The sequence below is a fragment of the Lithobates pipiens genome, unplaced genomic scaffold (genome assembly GCF_037356315.1).
Source record: "Lithobates pipiens isolate NorthernLeopardFrog02 unplaced genomic scaffold, aLitPip1_a1.2 Scaffold_28, whole genome shotgun sequence".
Taxonomy (NCBI): domain Eukaryota; kingdom Metazoa; phylum Chordata; class Amphibia; order Anura; family Ranidae; genus Lithobates; species Lithobates pipiens.
This window is the reverse complement of record NW_027507789.1, coordinates 25,180,900-25,198,575: the sequence shown is the minus strand read 5'-3', so window position 1 is coordinate 25,198,575 and position 17,676 is coordinate 25,180,900. Positions and strand designations below refer to the sequence as shown.

General features: G+C 43.7%; 1 protein-coding gene across 4 annotated transcripts in view; it reads right to left on the bottom strand.

The window, feature by feature from the left end:
* The window catches only part of CACNA1G (calcium voltage-gated channel subunit alpha1 G), a 151,186-nt gene that overhangs the window by 47,568 nt on the left and 85,942 nt on the right, over positions 1-17,676 (bottom strand). For all 4 annotated transcript variants that reach the window (XM_077458918.1, XM_077458917.1, XM_077458919.1 and 1 more), the window contains exons 17-22: positions 17,250-17,350; positions 16,995-17,118; positions 14,164-14,232; positions 12,838-13,022; positions 4,016-4,142; positions 1,185-1,310 (exon numbers count right to left, since the gene is read on the bottom strand). In XM_077458918.1, the coding sequence (XP_077315044.1) occupies positions 1,185-1,310; positions 4,016-4,142; positions 12,838-13,022; positions 14,164-14,232; positions 16,995-17,118; positions 17,250-17,350 (732 nt within the window). The remainder of the gene's footprint in view (positions 1-1,184; positions 1,311-4,015; positions 4,143-12,837; positions 13,023-14,163; positions 14,233-16,994; positions 17,119-17,249; positions 17,351-17,676) is intronic.

Sequence of the window (17,676 nt, the reverse complement as noted above, 5' to 3'; positions counted from 1 at the left end):
TGGCGCTGCTCACTGATATCACTGAGCATGCGCGGGATCGAGCGGTGAATGCTGGGAGCACAGCATTCACTGCATCCAGGAAATCAGTGCTTGTGGGCTTCAAATGCCCACAATAAAAATGGAAACCGCCGGGAGGAATTTTTATAAGTTTACCTTTACGGACGAAATCGGCAAGCAACGGATATAAAAGCTGCAAGAAGTGAGTGATAGCATAATACTTTAGGCTGGGTTCACACTGCTGCGGGGGGAGATCCGGATGTGATTCGCACCGCAAATCACATCCGATCTCCGTAGCGATGCGAGTTCAGCCATACAGATAGTATGGCTGAATTCGCATCGCTCCCGCAGCAAACTCGCACGGGACCCTTTTTTTGGTCCGCAACAGAATCGGATCGCATGGGGGTTCACACCATGCGATCCGATTCCTGTGCGAGTCGGCAGATCGCACTGCGATATGCGGACGGATCTGGGGGTGTCATTAACATATCATTGACACTCCCAGCCGTCCGCATAGGGCAGTGTGAACTGCCGACGGGAGGTGTGCGATGCGGGAAAACGCCGCGGATTCGCGGCGTTCCCGCATCGCTGTGGTGTGAACCCGGCCTTAAACGTATAGCAATGAGACACAAAAAAAGAAAATTATAGGTCAGCGGAATCCCGCTTTAAGGCCTCAGTATACAAAGACATTTTGGACAATTTCATGTTCCCAACTTTGTGGGAACGGTTTGGGGGATGGCCCCTTTATGTTCCAAAATGACTGCGCACCAGTGCACAAAGTAACATCCATAGAGACATGGAAGAGCAAGGTTGGTGTGGTGGAACTTGACGAGCCTGCACAGTGTCCTGACTTTAACCCGACAGAACACCTTTGGGATGAATTAGAGCAGAAAGCAGAGACTGCCAGCCAGGCCTTCTCATCCAACATCAGTTCCTGACCTCACAAATGCGCTTCTGGAAGAATGGTCAAACATTCCCATAGACACACTCCTAAACCTTGTGGACGGCCTTCCCAGAAGAGTTAAAGCTGTTATAGCTACAAAGGGTGGGCCAACTCAATATTGAACCCTACGGACTAAGACTGGGATGCCATTAAAGTTCACGTGAGTGTAAAGGCAGGCGTCTCAATATTTTTTACAATATAGTGCATATAGATAGACACTGTAGATAGATAGACCTCTACATACCTGACCAAGATTATCAAAGTTGTATTTGTGTCGGGCCCATTTGTATCTTGCTTCTAGACAGTCTGATTTATTTGTAATATTTTTCGTGTCTTCTCCCAGGCAATAAAAGAACTTCCCCTTAAACAGCTATAAAGAAAAGAAGCATAATGACTAGGACTTCCTTTATATAAAATGCTCTTTTTCAATGTATTAGTCAAACCAATGCGAGTATAAAGACTACTTAACGGGTCGTGCAGTACTGTATGTTGCATTGAGAACATATTTTGATTAAGAATTGCCTTGTTTACCTTTTAAAGTGGACCCTCAATTAAAAGTGAAAAAGTGAAAATACCACTCGCCCGCCTCTCCACCTCCCCTCCTATACCACATTTAAAAGTTGTGCTTTTTTTTTTAGGGGGGGGGGGGTACCTTTTTCTGAGAGATAGGGAGAAGCCTGATAGTGTGATACTATTTTAATACGCTTTACTAAAAAGTAAAATTACACTTATATTGAGGCAATGAATCACAGGCAGTATGTAAAAGAAGCAAGCTGGCCGCCGGCATGTACTGACGTCCATCCCTCTCCAGATCTCCAATCCCAGAGGACGTCATTTTTTTGGGGGAAACGCGTCGGGCGGAGTTTGTGTGTGATGTCATTAACCACTTGCCGCCCGCCTATAGGCAAATGACGGCGGCAAAGTGGTTTCAAAATCCTGACTGGGCGTCATAGGACTTCCTCAGGATTTTGAGCGTCTGCGTGCCCCCGGGGGCGCGCATCGCGGTGATCGTTGTTGCGGGGTGTCAGTCTAACACCCCGCAATTACGATCTCTAAAGAGTCTCCGATGGAGACTTTTTACCACGTGATCAGCCGTGTTCAATCACGGCTGATCACAGTGTAAATGGGAAGAGCCGGTGATCGGCTTTTCCTCACTCGCATCTGTCAGACGCGAGTAGAGGAGATCCGATCGGCTGCTCCTCTGATGGGGGGGGTCTGTGCTGGTCGATTATCAGCGCAGCCCCCCCCGAGGATGCCCACACTGAACCACCAGGGACACCACCAGACCACCAGGGATGCCCAGCACCAGGTATGCCACCCTAGACCACCAGGGATACCAGTCAGTGCCCACAATGGATGCCAATCGGTGCCCACAATGGGCATCACTGATTGGCATGCATTATTGTTTGGCACTGATTGGCATCCATCAGTACAATACAATGCCGCCTATCAGTGCCCATCTGTGCCAACTATCAGTGCCCATCTGTGCCGCCTATCCATTCCAATCCGTGCCAGCTATCAGTGCCAATTTGTGATACCTATCAGTGTCCATCCATGTCGCCTATCAGTGCCGCCTATCAGTGCCACATATCAATGCCACCTCATCAGTGCCACCTCATCGGTGCCACCTCATCAGTGCCGCCTTATCAGTGCCGCCCCACCAGTGCCCATCAGTGAAGGAGAAAACATACTTATTTACAATGTTTTGAAACTGAAACAAAAAAAAACATTTTTTTTTTCAAAATTTTCGGTATTTTTTTATTTGTTTAGCAAAAAATAAAAACCGTAGAGGTGATCAAATACCAACAAAAAAAAGCTCAATTTGTGGGAAAAAAATGATAAAAATTTCATTTGGGTACAGTGTAGCACGACCGCGCAATTGTCATTCAAATTGCGACAGCGCAGAAAGCTCAAAATTGGTCTGGGCAGGAAGGTGTTTAAGTGCCTGGTATTGAGGTGTTAACTACTGGGGAGTCGGTTGACACTGCAGCCAGCTTGCCCGACAGGAGGATCTCACAGATCATTGAGAACTGAGCGATCAATGGTCTTTGATCGCTCAGTTCTCAGTCTTAGGTTCGGCGGGGGACAGGTATGAGTTAAAAAAAAAAAAAAAAAAAACCTTCACTTTTAAGACCAGAATCCATAAAGAAATCTTTGAACATGTGAGATCCAAAGAAACAAAAGATTACATTTATCACCACAACAGTGGCTTTACTTGGTTCTCTACCTGTAGGTTGTTCATGGCACCAATTTATTGGCAGGCAAAAGGCAGGAGGAGGAAGTGCGTAAGCAGAGCTACAACTAGGCTAATCAATCAGCAACTGCTTCCTACTCTCACACTAGAAAAACACAGCAGAAGATCTAGTGTAGACCCTTGGGGTAGGACCTGTGTAATAAGCCCAGGACTCCAGTTATGACACATCGGGGTTGATTTACTGAAACTGGAGTGTGTAAAATCTGGGGCAGCTCAGGTTCCAGGTTTTTTTTTTTTTTTTTTTGGTCATAGCTTAATTAGTGAGCCTACCTTAGTCAGAAGCTGATTGGCTGCCATCAGGGGCGTACTGACAACTCATGGGGCCCGCGGGCAATAGGAGATTATGGGGCCACACAGTATACACAAACACACACATAGTATACACAAACACACACACAGTATACACAAACACACACACACACACAAGGTATAAAATCACACAGGTTACACATACATGTATACACAGATATGTTTCTATTGGCTGAGAAGGTACTGGAGAGGTGGGGCAGCTATAATCTCTGGATTTTTAGACCAAAAGGATGTCGGTAAGGGACATTTCAGATGGCAGATGTAAAAAAAAAAAACACAGATTTTTACATACTGTCCCTGGCTTTACTGAGGCTGGCAACCCTCGGGCAGTGCCTGAGTTGCTGAATGGTCAGTCCGCCCCTGGCTGCCATGCACAGCTTCACCAGATTTTGCACTCTCCAGTTTTAGTAAATCAACACCATCAAGTCAACGTGGCCTGTTTACAAGTCTAGGCTTTAGCACTTGGCGTTCGCAGTAAGCCCACAGCGCTTTAAAAAAAAAAAAAAACTTACCTGAACTCCGAGAATCCCGAATATAATGAAGAACGCGCAGCAGATCACCACAATGTTCCCAATAGGTTTCAAAGAAGACATAAGAGTCTCAACGACAAGTTTTAGCCCTTGGGCGCGACTTATTACCCTATATTAAAAAATATAAAAAATAAAATACATATGCATTATTACATCTTTTAAATTATAGATATTATTCCATTTCCAATCAGTGTGTGAATTACCAGTCTTAACGGCTTTGAGTCCATTCCATGTTGTGAAAAACAAAAATTGCAGATCATTTGAATGCAAATTCAAAGATGTGAAAAAGTTGAGATTGTAAACCGACCGTGACTATGTAAGGTGCTTAGTTCCTGAGAGCTGTGCTAGCTCAATTTTAAAGAAATATTATCAGGTGCATTTTAGTTGGAGTGAGTATTTAGGGAGATTGGTATTAACCACTTTCAGACCGCACCATTTTGTTGGCTTAAGACCAGACCACTTTTTTTCTTTAAAAAGTTTGATTTCTTGAAAAATAAACATTCAGATATGGAAAAAATAAAAAACAAAACCAAAAAAAAAAAAAAAAACTGATCGTTGTTGGGATTTACATACACTTTAACCACTTCCCAACTGGCGCACGACGATGTACGTCGGCAGAATGGCACGGGCAGGCAAATTGGCGTATAGGTACATCCATTTGTAATTGCCACCCTGCCATCGTGTGCACACCGCTGGCGGCACGTGCCGGTCGGGACCCCCGTGAGTCTGGTCACTGCGGGGATATCCGCGTTCGTCTCACGGGGAGGCTGAACGGGGAAATGCCGATGTAAACAGCATCTCCCTGTTCTGCCTAGCAACAAGTGACACTGATCTCTGCTCCCTGTGATTGGAGCAGAGATCAGTGTTCAGTAACACGCCCCTAGGAACACTTAACCCCTACACTGCTACCCCCTGGTTAACCCCTTCACTGCCAGTGTCATTTACACAGGAATCAGTGCATTTGTATAGCATTGATTGCTGTATAAATGCCAATGGTCCCAAAAATGTGTCAAAAGTGTCCCCCATAATGTCGCAGTCACAATAAAAATCGCTGATCGCCGCCATTACTAGTAAAAAAAAAAAATATTATTAATAAAAATGCCATAAAACTATACCCTATTTTGTAAACCAATCAATAATCGCTTATTGCGATTTTTTTTAATTTTTTTTTTACCAAAAATATGTAGAAGAATACGTATCGGCCTAAACTGAGGGGAAAAATTTGTTTTTTTTTTTATACATTTTTGGGAGATATTTATTGTAACATAAAGTAAAAAATTATGCATTTTTTTTCAAAATTGTCGCTCTATTTTTGTTTATTGCGCAAAAAATAAAAACCGCAGAGGTGATCAAATAACACCAAAAGAAAGCTCTATTTGTGGGAAAAAAAGGACGTCAATTTTGTTTGGGAGCCACGTCGCACGACCGCGCAATTGTCAGTTAAAGCGACGCAGTCCCGAATCGCAAAAAGTGGTCTGGTCTTAAGCCAGCAAAATGGTCCGGTCTGAAAGTGGTTAAGCTGAATTGAAATTTGAACACCCTACAAAACTATTGTAAGAGGAAATTGGAGGTAAAACGATTAATGTTTTGGGGTAATTTTTAACCAATACCCGGCCCCCTTAATGAACTTAGTTAACTTGACTTGGAAACAGCAATGGAATGAATATGAACCAACAAAACAGCAGAGGCCTGGTGAGAACTCCATTGGCTTTTGAAGATCTGGACTTGACATACTAGACACAAGAACCAGTCATGATTTATCTTATAACTTTACTAAACAGGTAAAGTCAAATAATTCACCACTGTTTCAAATGTATGTTTATTCTGTTCTGGGAAGTGGTTGCCACCATCCCTATTTCTGTACTTGAAATGGGAAAAAGACCCTCTTATGGGATTTTGAAGGCAACCAAAAAAGAAAAATGCATAATTATACATAAAATATATGTGTGTGTGTGCGCATATATATATATATATATATATATATATATATATATATATATATATAATGTATAATTATGCATTTTTCTTTTTTGGTTGCCTTCAAAATCCCATAAGAGGGTCTTTTTCCCCATTTCAAATAAGTCACCACTAGAGTGCGCATGCGCGGGCGGCCGGAGCGGATGCAAAGCTAGGCTGCTCCGCACTCTCCCGGCACATTTAGCTATCATACGCTGCCCACCGGCCCCGCTTGTCCCCATATATCTACGGGACAGCGGACACAGCACTCGCGGATCGCTCCCCATGCCTACTAGGTCGTCGGGGAAGGCGCACGGAGGCAATTTTCAACAGCCTCGTGGATCCGGCCGCAAATCCAAGATGGCGACCGGCAAATACACAGGGCCCGGACCGGAGCAACCACCACAACTGCAGCGGGACAGGAGACCTTTCCCTGACTGCAAAACTTTTGATGAAGGCTCCCTAACAGCTTCTCCACCTTCAGGTGAGCGGATGGATCACCCCTGCCCTGCATCCAGCCCTGCTAGATCCCTCTCTCAGGCCTCTGCTCCATCCCCGAGCCCTGCTTCTCAGGATTCCTCTGCCCTGGAAAAAGACTTATCAGACATATTTCTTAGCCAGGCCAGCAGCCATGATATGGGTCCTGAGAGTCCCGAGGGATCTTCTGATCCTTTGCCTGCACCATTGCCATATTCCCCTGATACTATTCTGCTTGCTCGTTTTGCGGACATGCTGAGGAAGGAGCTAGAGAAAGCTACATCTAAATTAACCTCTGATCTGAGGCAGGATTTCCAGAATTTGGGCTGTCGGTTGGATAGTATTGAATCTAAAGTTGATGAGACTGTCCATAGAGTGTCGCAGAATTCTGACATGATTACCGACCTCCATGATCGTTTAGAGGAAGCCTATAATAGAATTGACGACTTGGAAAACCGCGCCAGACGTTATAATTTCCGTATTCGCGGTTTACCGGAATCGGTTAAAGATATCACCTCCTTTACGTCTTCTTTGATGCATTTAGCGGTCCCAGAGATTGATGATATTCATCTGGAAATTGATCGCATTCATAGAGCCTTGGTTCCCCTGAAGCCTGATGGACCACCCCGTGATGTGATTGTGAAGCCTCATTTCTTTGGGATTAAAGAAGCCATCATGCGGTATGCCCGGGATCGCCCTGATCTAGAGGTTGAAGGTCATCGTATTCAAATTTTCGCGGATATATCGCAAGCTACCATCCAAAAGAGGAGGGCATTTAAACCGCTGTTGTCCCCTTTGATTCAGCGCAATATTCGCTATCGCTGGAACTATCCTTTCCGCTTGCAATTTACTTTTGACAATCGATCCTATGCCTTTTCTACATTCGCTGATGGAGAAAGAATCTTATTGAAATTGGGATTCATTTCCCAGGCCCCAGTTTCTTCTGGTCCGCCCACAGCTGCTGATCCCCCCCCCCCGCTTTTGCCGCTTTGGTCTTCCCCGACTTCGAAGAAATCCGCACCATCGCGTCAAGTTACCTGAAGGACTCTATTTTTTCTTTTTATTATATTTTTTTCTGATTTTTTGATCCTACTGGTACACCGGACTCTGGGGGGAAAAGGATAACATATAGAGTTGTAGATTTTTGTTTTTTGTTGTTTTTTCCCTTCTTCCTGGGGTCTGGGGATGTTTTTTCGTACGGTAGCTTCTCTGTGGTCCTTATATAGGACATTAGCTACCGTTTGCATAATTTTTTGGTCACCTGATCAGATTATTGTATACTTTTTTTTTTCTTATGCTATTTAGAGTTTTCAGGTATGGATCTATGGGCATAACATTTGCTGTTTCTTATTGTGCCGGGAGGTGGCTATGTGCTCTCCCTGTCGATAGGACTCTCCCCATTGATTTTCTTTGGTGGAGACTCCCACACTTCCAGACTTGGATTCTGGTCTGCGTTACTATATTTTGTTTGCTTTTTTGTTGCTTAATGTTTTTTATTTCCTTGATACTGGGTGTTGTTGCACCTGTGTATCGTTTTTTTTTTCTCTTCTTCTCTCTCTCTTTGCTTTCCTTCCAGGCTTCATTACTAATTCTTTTTTTTTTCTCCTTGAGGGTCGGCCAGCGGCATTCTGGTTCATCAAAGAGGTCCATGTGTTGCCTTCGTTGGGTGAGTCTGTCTATCATGCACATTTATGCTTTTTACCATGTCCCGGTTAACTGACTCGACTGGAACCATCCGACTGCTATCTCATAATGTTCAAGGATTGGGCTCCCCATCTAAACGAATCCAGATATTTAACTATTATAAATCTCTGCATGTAGATATTGTAGCTCTTCAGGAAACTCATTTTCCCTCTTCTTTTACCCCCCACTATATCCATAGAGATTTCCCTGTGTGTTACTTTGCCAATGCCACAGAGAAAAAACGAGGAGTGGCACTCTGTTTGTCACGGCGACTTTCATTTACAGAGACTAAAGTACTGCGGGATCCAGAGGGGAGGTTTCTATTGGTTAAAGGTCATTTGGGGAACAACTTGGTGACTATTCTGGTTTATTATGCCCCCAACACGAATCAGGTAGCATTTTTTAAAGCCTTGCTCCGGTCCTTAGAGTCGGAATTTGAGGGTGATGTGATCCTAGCCGGAGATTCTAATTTAGCATTAGATCATAGTTTGGATAAATCACATTTATCTTGTCTTCGATCCCCTCCCAAATGTAGCCGCAGTTTTGCTCAGTTATTACATCGCTATGATTTAGTTGATGCTTGGAGGGAGACCAACCCTACCGCCCGCGACTATTCTCATTTTTCAAGGGCCCACAACCGCTATTCACGTATTGACCATGTGCTTCTTGCCTCGGGACTGCTGCCTAAACTGACTACAGCTAAAATTGTATCTACACCTTGGTCAGATCATGACCCAGTAGTGGTACTGTTTTCGAATCTAATGTTTAAATTGGCGAAGCCCCACTGGAGGCTGAATGAGTCTATCCTTGGTAATGAATCTCACTGTACGGAGATTATAACCCACCTGAAGGCATATTTTGCGGTTAACAAAGCAGAGGATACCAACCCTGCTATTAATTGGGCGGCTCATAAGGCCTCCATTCGGGGCTCTCTAATTCAATTGACGTCCAGACTTAATAAGGCTAATACTGCCTTGATCCTGACCAAAACTAAGGAATATGAAACCCTAGCTGCCCAACATAAACGACTCCCTCATCCAGACTTATTGATTAAACTTGAACAGGCCCGTACTGAACTTAATATCTGCCTTACTACGAAAGCCGAAAAATGTCTTCGTTGGACCAACCACAGGTTCTTTACATGGCGTGATCGTCCAGGTTCATTGCTGGCGCACAAACTTACCCCTAAACACACGCATGTGGCTCTCCCTAAAATTAGACTTTCAGGGGGTAATCTTTCTCAAAATCCCCAGAATGTCCTTAACGAATTTCAGAATTTTTATACTACACTTTATGCCCCAACTCACGACAACGCGTCTGTTTCTATCAACAATTTCTTAAGCACCTTATCGCTACCGTCTCTTACGGACTCTCATAGAGAAATTATGGACCAACCTATCACTTGTGAAGAGTTACACCATACCATTAAATTACTATCTCTGCATAAATCGCCTGGTCCTGATGGACTCCCTAATAGCTATTATAAAAAATTTGCTGAACACTTGGTCCCTCATATGGCTCTCTATTTTAATTCCTTACGGGACGGTGGCGAAGTACCTTTAGATGAAAATAGAGCTTACATTAGTGTTATACCTAAACCAAACAAAGATACTACTGATATCCTTAATTACCGCCCTATATCATTGATTAATTGTGATCTCAAAATCCTTACGAAATTATTAGCACTACGATTGGGTGCCTTTTTACCACAATATATACATAAAGACCAATCAGGTTTTATATATCAACGCCAAACTTTAGACCAAATTCGCCGATCCATAGCTTTGATTTCTGCGGTTCGCTCCCAATGGGACGCTCCTGGATCTCGGGAATTGCTATTGCTCTCATTGGACCTTCACAAGGCCTTTGATAGCCTTAATTGGGACTATTTATTTACTACTCTTGGGGCATTTGGTTTTGGTCCTGTTTTTATTTCCTTATTACAAAAACTTTATAGCAAACCGTCGGCCCAGGTTGCTATCCGGGGTTATAGATCATCTTCTTTTTTCATTGGCCGTGGCACGAGGCAGGGCTGCCCGCTTTCCCCATTACTTTTTGCGTTGGCAATAGAGCCTTTAGCGGTAGCGATTCGTTCTCATCCCCGAATTTATGGAATATGTTGTGGGCAGCAGGAACATAAATGTTCTTTGTTTGCCGACGATGTTCTTATGTATGTTACCAACCCTACAATTACTCTACCTAACTTGTTATCCCTATTTCGTCGATTTTCCCAACTTTCAGGTCTTACTTTAAACACCCAAAAAACGATGGCCCTTAATGTTTCTCTGTCCCCCTTAATAGAACAACAGTTGCGACGCGATTTTCATTTCCAATGGACCTCAACTTCTATTCCCTATTTAGGTATTCAATTGACATCCTCGATTGGCACCTTATACAAAGCCAATTATCCCCCACTTTTTCGCCGTTTACGTGAGGATCTTCGATGTTGGGGGGATTATTCTTTATCTTGGTTTGGTAGGATCAATTCCATCAAAATGACCTTTCTCCCCAGACTACTTTATTATTTTAGGACCCTACCCATCGCAGTCCCGAGGAGGGAATTACAACAGTTACAAGGAGATGTTCTCCGTTTTGTTTGGGGTAATGGGAAACCCCGCATGAATAAATCAACGCTATATACCTCAAAATTACGCGGTGGGCTTGGCCTCCCTAATCTACAAGCTTATTATCAGGCGGCTCAGATAACACAACTTTCATATACCACGGCCAGGGGGCCTCAGCCCCTTTGGGTATCTATTGAAGCCCTTTCGTGCCATCCTCTTGCTATTGGCTCCCTGATGTGGCTACCAAGTCGCCTTCGCCCTCCTATCTTATGCCCTACCCTGTCCCACTCCCTTGAGGTTTGGGACAGAGTACGCCATCGTAAACCATTGGTGTCTTCACATACTCCCTTGGCTCCGGTGTTTTGTAACCCAGAGTTTCCACCTGGCTTGACCCCACAGGTATTCCAGTGGTGGCTCAATAAGGGCCTCCTACGGATAGGTGACTATTTACCTGGGGGCCGACCTCACTCCTTGCAGTACTTTGTAGAGACGTTACAGATGCCCCCTAGTGAGCTGTTTCGGTATAATCAGATTGTATCATTTATACGTTCTAAATTTTGTAGGATAGAGAGACCGTTTACTCTTACGAATTTTGAATTATCCTGCCAATCACAGGACCAAATACGGGGGCGTATATCTACCATTTATGCTACCATTACGGACCCAATTACTAAACTTCCCTATATGATCCATTGGGAACGGGACTTGAATCTTACTTTTGATCTGTCTGATTGGCAGGATATAGCCTATGCTTTATCTAAAATATCTGTTAATACTGCATTGATTGAGGCAAATTATAAAACTCTACTACGATGGTATCTAGTGCCAACCAGGATAGCTAAGATGCATCCGTCTACTTCCCCCATGTGTTTCAGACGGTGTGGTCAGCTGGGTTCAATGTACCACATTTGGTGGCAGTGCCCGATTGTAGCCAGATTTTGGATTCGTATATTTAACCTTATATACACGGTTACTGGGGTTAATATTCGTAGAGCCCCGGAGGTAGCGCTTTTTCAGAAGCTCCCTGATGGGGTTCCTAGGAAATCTTTTAAGCTGATCACATATATAATCCTAGCTGCTAGGATAACTATAGCTAGATATTGGAAGCAGTCGATGGTTCCTCTTGATTCTGTAAAACTTAAGCTTAACTGGATTATGGTTAATGATAGACTCACCTGGACCCTTCGTAATAACTCCAAGAAATTTAATGTAATTTGGGATCCATGGATCAACTATATTTCCCCACTGTGATTTGCCGCTGGTTGACCCTCTCTCTCTCTCTCTCTCTTTTCTTCTTTCTTTTTCTTTTCTTTTCTTCTCTCTTTCTTTCTTCTCTATATCTATTGTCTAATAAGATACTTTTATATACTTTGAAAAACAACAAGAGGTCGGGCACCACTCTGTGCGGTCGTTCCTAGTGGAAGAGGGGTGTAGGAGCGTTCTCCCCCCCTCCCTATTGTCTTTCTTTCTTTGTCTCTTCTTCCCACTGCTTTGCTCCGTTTTTTATTCTGTTATTATTCTTGACAATATAGATATCAAAGATTTTATGAGCAAGATCCAATTGGGTCTTACAGAGGGTGGGACGGGTCTGTAGTTTTGATTGGTGGAACACCATACTTTTTTTGGGCTACTCTGTAATGTATAGTCTACCATTATACTGATTCCGTTTAACCTATTTGACTTATGGTTTTACGCTTTCATGTTTTACTGTTGATTGACCCGATTGCTGTATGGGACGAGGGTCATATTGTCCAGATTTTACTTGTTCACTGACCGTATTATTTGTGATGTTTTCTTACTGTCTCACCTTGAATTATAAATAAAAACATATTGAAAGTCAAATAAGTCACCACTAACTTCCCTCCCTGCAACTAGCAGAGGAACTGATAGAAAAGCATATAGAGCAGGCCTTCAGCTTCAGGGGAAGGCAGATCGGGTGGAATGTCCTCCTGACCAAACCAGGACTCAATGCTTCCTACACTCCTGTCTTGCCCTGTAATACATCATTTATTAAAGAGAGGACCAACTTCTCCATAACGATTATAAAAGTTGCAATAGTTAATTTTAACAGGACGCATGAGGACAACTATTGTTATTTTATGGTATGTAAATGGATTGACTTACCGAAGTGGTCTCAGAGTTCGAAGGAGTCTCAGTACTCTTAACATGCCTAAAATCTTGGTGCCACTGTCAGAGACCATGGACACCAGGATATCAATGACAGAAATTAAAACAAGCATTCCATCTAGTATATTCCAGCTACTCCTCAGATAGGCCTTTCCACCAAAGCACAAATTAAGGGCTACCACCTGTAAAGAAAGTATTGAGATAGTAAAGGCCAAGCAGGAGGATGGACGATGGAGGCAAACACAGATCATAGACATTATACAGGACTGTACTGACTAAGGTATTGGCAAAAACTCCTACTATTAAATAACTGAGCCCTGGTGTACAGGTCTGCACCACAAAGTCCCCATACGGTGACTTTAAGGTATATGGTCAACAATATGGACAACAGCACTGGTGGGCATTGATGGGCAGCAATGATGGGCATTGATGGGCAGCACTAATAGGCAGTACTGATACCCAGCACTGACTGGCATCACTAATGGGCACTGATTGGTGGCACTTGTGGGCACTGATTACTGGCACTGGTGGGCACTGATTGTTGCCACTGGTAGGCACTGATTGCTGGCACTGGTGGCGCTTTATTGTAATCAGGGCACTGTTGATCAGTGCCCTTATTACATGTCTCACTGCCCCCTGCAAGGAGATGCCACTGATCGGCTCTCCTCGCCACACACCCTGTCAGTGTGCTGCGATGAGAGCCGATTACCGGCATTTATGTGTTTACATGTGACCAGGTGTGATTGGACACAGCCGATCACATGGTTAAATAGCCGCGGCCGTGCCTCTTTACAGAGATCAGGGTCACACCACGTTCTAGCAACACGGCGTGATCGTGGGGCTGCGTGCCCCCCGCGGGCGCGTCGTGATATGACGTCCACCCCGAACAAGAGCCGCACAGTCCCTCCGTCATTTAATGGTGGGCGGGTGGCAAGCGTTTAAGCTGCCATACACTAGTAGATTTTTCAATGAACATTCGTATAAAAATGTCCAGTACATTCGATAACTGGAATCGAAAGCACTTAGAATCAGCCTTCCAAAATGAAAACCACATAGTTTGGAAATTTGAGAAAATTTTTCATCCCGCTCCTTTGAATCTTCTTATCACAGGGGTTCTGAAGTGAACACCAATATTATAAAATCAAATGAAAATTTTTAAAACAAAAAAAAAAATAACAAAATTCTACTAGTGTTTGGTCACAGCTTTAGTGTGAGGGTAACCAGACTGTTAGTGACGTTACTTTTATGGCCCCTCCTGCAATTTCAAAATCTAGCGATAACTATACGCATGTACAAATAGACATTTTCTGCATTTTCTCTTACCTTTACTGTCATCTCAGCCAAGAAAATCAATGTAAAGATGTAGTTGGATAGTGTCAAAAATATTCTTTCCTGAAAATAAGGTAGCAGAATATTGATTATGCTCAAAGCAGAATAATTGAGATTTAGGCTCCATGTGTTTAGCATTTTTTTGCCAGCATTTTTGCAGTATTTAGGAGCATTTACAAGTGTTTACGAGTGGTAACCTTTTTTATTACCCACCTTACCCAGCATGCACCGTTGATGTCACAAGGGGGTGTCACCAGGTGATGTCGCCGGGTGGCCTCTGCCCCCTTAGCTATTTAACCACTTGCAGACCGGACCATTTTGCTGGTCAAAGACCAGACCACTTTTTGCGATTCGGCACTGCGTCGCTTTAACTGACAATTGCACGGTCGTGCGACATGGCTCCCAAACAAAATTGACGTCCTTTTTTTCCCACAAATAGAGCTTTCTTTTGGGGGTATTTGATCACCTCTGCGGTTTTTATTTTTTGCGCTATAAACAATAATAGAGCGACAATTTTGAAAAAAACGCATTATTTTTTACTTTTTGTTATAATAAATATCCCCCAAAAATATATATAAAAAAATTTTTTTCCCTCAGTTTAGGCCGATACGTATTCTTCTACATATTTTTGGTAAAAAAAAAAATCGCAATAAGCGATTATTGATTGGTTTGCGCAAAAGTTATAGCGTTTACAAAATAGGGATAGTTTTATAGCATTTTTATTAATAATTATTATTTTTATTTTTACTAGTAATGGCGGCGATCAGCGATTTTTATTGTGACTGCGACATTGTGGGGGACCCATCGGACATTTTTGACACTTTTTTGGGACCATTGTCATTTCTACAGTAATCACTGCTATATAAATGCAGTGATTCCTGTGTAAATGACACTGGCAGTAAAAGGGTTAACCAGTGGGTGGCAGTGTAGGGGTTAAGTGTTCCTAGGGGAGTGTTACTAACTGTGGGGGGGTTGGCCTTTCATTTAGTGAACACTGATCTCTGCTCCAATCACATGGAGCAGAGATCAGCGTCACTAGTTGCTAGGCAGAATGGAGAAATGTTGTTTACACAGCATTTCCTCCATTCGGCCGCTCCGTGAGACGATCGCGGGGATGCCCGCGGCGATCGAGTCCGCGGGTCCCGCGACCGGACTCACGGGGGTCCCGACCAGCGCGGGAGCGTGCCACCGATGGCAGGGCGGCATTGAATATTGGACGTACCTGTACGCCAATATGCCTGCCCGTGCCATTCTGTCGACGTACATCGTCGTGCGCTGGTCGGGAAGTGGTTAAAGAGGAGGTCCACCTAAAAAAAAAAAAAAATATTAAAAGCCAGCAGCTACAAATATTGCAGCTGCTGACTTTTAATAAACGGAGACTTACCTGTCCAGGGTGCCCGCGATGTCGGCAGCCAAAGCCGTCATCCTGTGAGGAAATCAGGAAGTGAAGTGTTGCGGCCTCACTTCCCAGTTCACTACAGCGCATGCTCGAGTCATGCTCTGCGTCCTCACTGGTCCCCGCTGTGTTCTGGGACCTGTGTGTTTCCCAGAACACAGCGGCGGGTGACAAGAAGGGGCATGACTATTCCCGAAAGTAGGTGCAGATACCTGTAAAATACAGGTATCTGCACCCCTCTCCCCCCTGAAAGGTGCCAAATGTGACACCGGAGTGGGGGAGGGCTCTGAAAAGCGGGGGTTCACTTTTTGTGTGAACCTCTGCTTAAAGAACTGTCAGATGGCGAAGGGGGCAGACTGTGGGCGACATCTGCGGGAGCCGAGATTTTTTTTTTTTTCGCAGTGGCGGCAGGCGCTGTGATTATGGCATCCAAAGAGTTCAACTTTGATCTCATCTGACCAAATTATATTCTCCCTGTATTTCACAGGCTTCTCTAAATGTTGTACAGCAAACTTTAATCGAGCTTCAACATGCTTTATCTTCAGCAATGGAGTCTTGCGTGGTGAGCGTGCCTACTGGCCATGGCAGTTGAGTGCATTACTTAATGTTTTCTTTAAAACAATTGTCCCTGCTAATTCCAGGTCTTTCCGAAGCTCTCCACAATTGGCCCTTGGACAACTCTTCTGATAATTATTTTCAATCCTCCGTCAGAAATCTTGTGAGGAGCATGTGGCCATAGCAGGTTGATGGTGAAATTATAGTCTTTCCACTTCCAGATTATGGCCCTAACAGTGCTCACTGGAACATTCAGACGTTTAAAGGGGTCGTAAACCCTTGTTTTTTGTTTTATATTTAAATAACAAACATATCATACTTACCTCCACAGTGCAGTTTATTTCGCACGGTGTGGCCCCGATCCTCCTTTTCTGGGGTCCCCCAATGATGCTCGCAGCTCCTCATCGCATTGGTAAACCCCCTAGGACACTGATGGCGAACCTCGGCACCCCAGAGTGCATGAGCATCATAGGAAATGTAGTTCCAAAACATCTGGAGTGCCAAGGGTCACCATCACTGTTCTAGGAGAAGCGCTCTCCCTGGGGTTTACCTCCCGAGACCAGCATTTGCATCCATAGACACAGAATGGCATACTCTGTCCAGCCCCCACGTCATTGGATTTGATTGACAGCAGCGGGAGCCAATAGCTGCACTGTTATCAATCTAGCCAATCAAGAGCCGAGAACCCCAGGCAGAGAGGAACAGAAAAGAATGGGCTCAGGGGAGTACAACGGGGGGGCTGGTCAGTGTCAGACGTTTTTTCACCTTAATGCATAGGTTTATTACTCATTATTATAGTGACTGCAGATCCAATCACTTGTGTACATAGTCATACGAAGCAGCTGCGTGAATTACGGCACCCAAAATTACTTACAGCACTCTGTGGTTCTATTTTTGGTCTCTCCATAGCAATAGTGATGCAATTCAGAAAGATAATCACCAATACGACATGATCAAACATCTTGTGAGTTATGATTTTATTGCACATCATTCGAAATCTGCAGGAAAAAAAAAACAGAGATGTATACTTACTATTCTGAGCCTATCACTTAGTCATCATGCAGATAGACTCATTTACACTTCCATTCTATGTTTGCATTATATATTGTATGCTGGTTGTTGTACGTACTTTGAGTATGGTGGGAATATGAAGAGGGACCAGGTTTCTCTCTCCTTGCACCAAGTTGGAAGATGAGCCGTAATCCATGCCTTTAATCTTTCAGTCTTGCTCTTAAAAATAAAATTGAAACACAGTATAGCTTTGAAGGGGCATATTACTTTTTTTTATCAATACGCATCATTAAAGGGGTTGTAAAGCTTTGTTTTTTATTTTCTAAATAGGTTCCTTTAAGCTAGTGCATTGTTGGTTCACTTACCTTTTCCTTTGATTTCCCTTCTAAATGTTTTTTTTCTTTGTCTGAATTTCTCACTTCCTGTTTCTCCTCAGTAAACTTCACACCATCATCCGAGTGGTGTTTAGTCAGCCAGAACAGCTTACTGAGGAGGAGCAGGAAGTGAGAAATTCAGACAAAAAAAACAAACATTTAGAAGGGAAA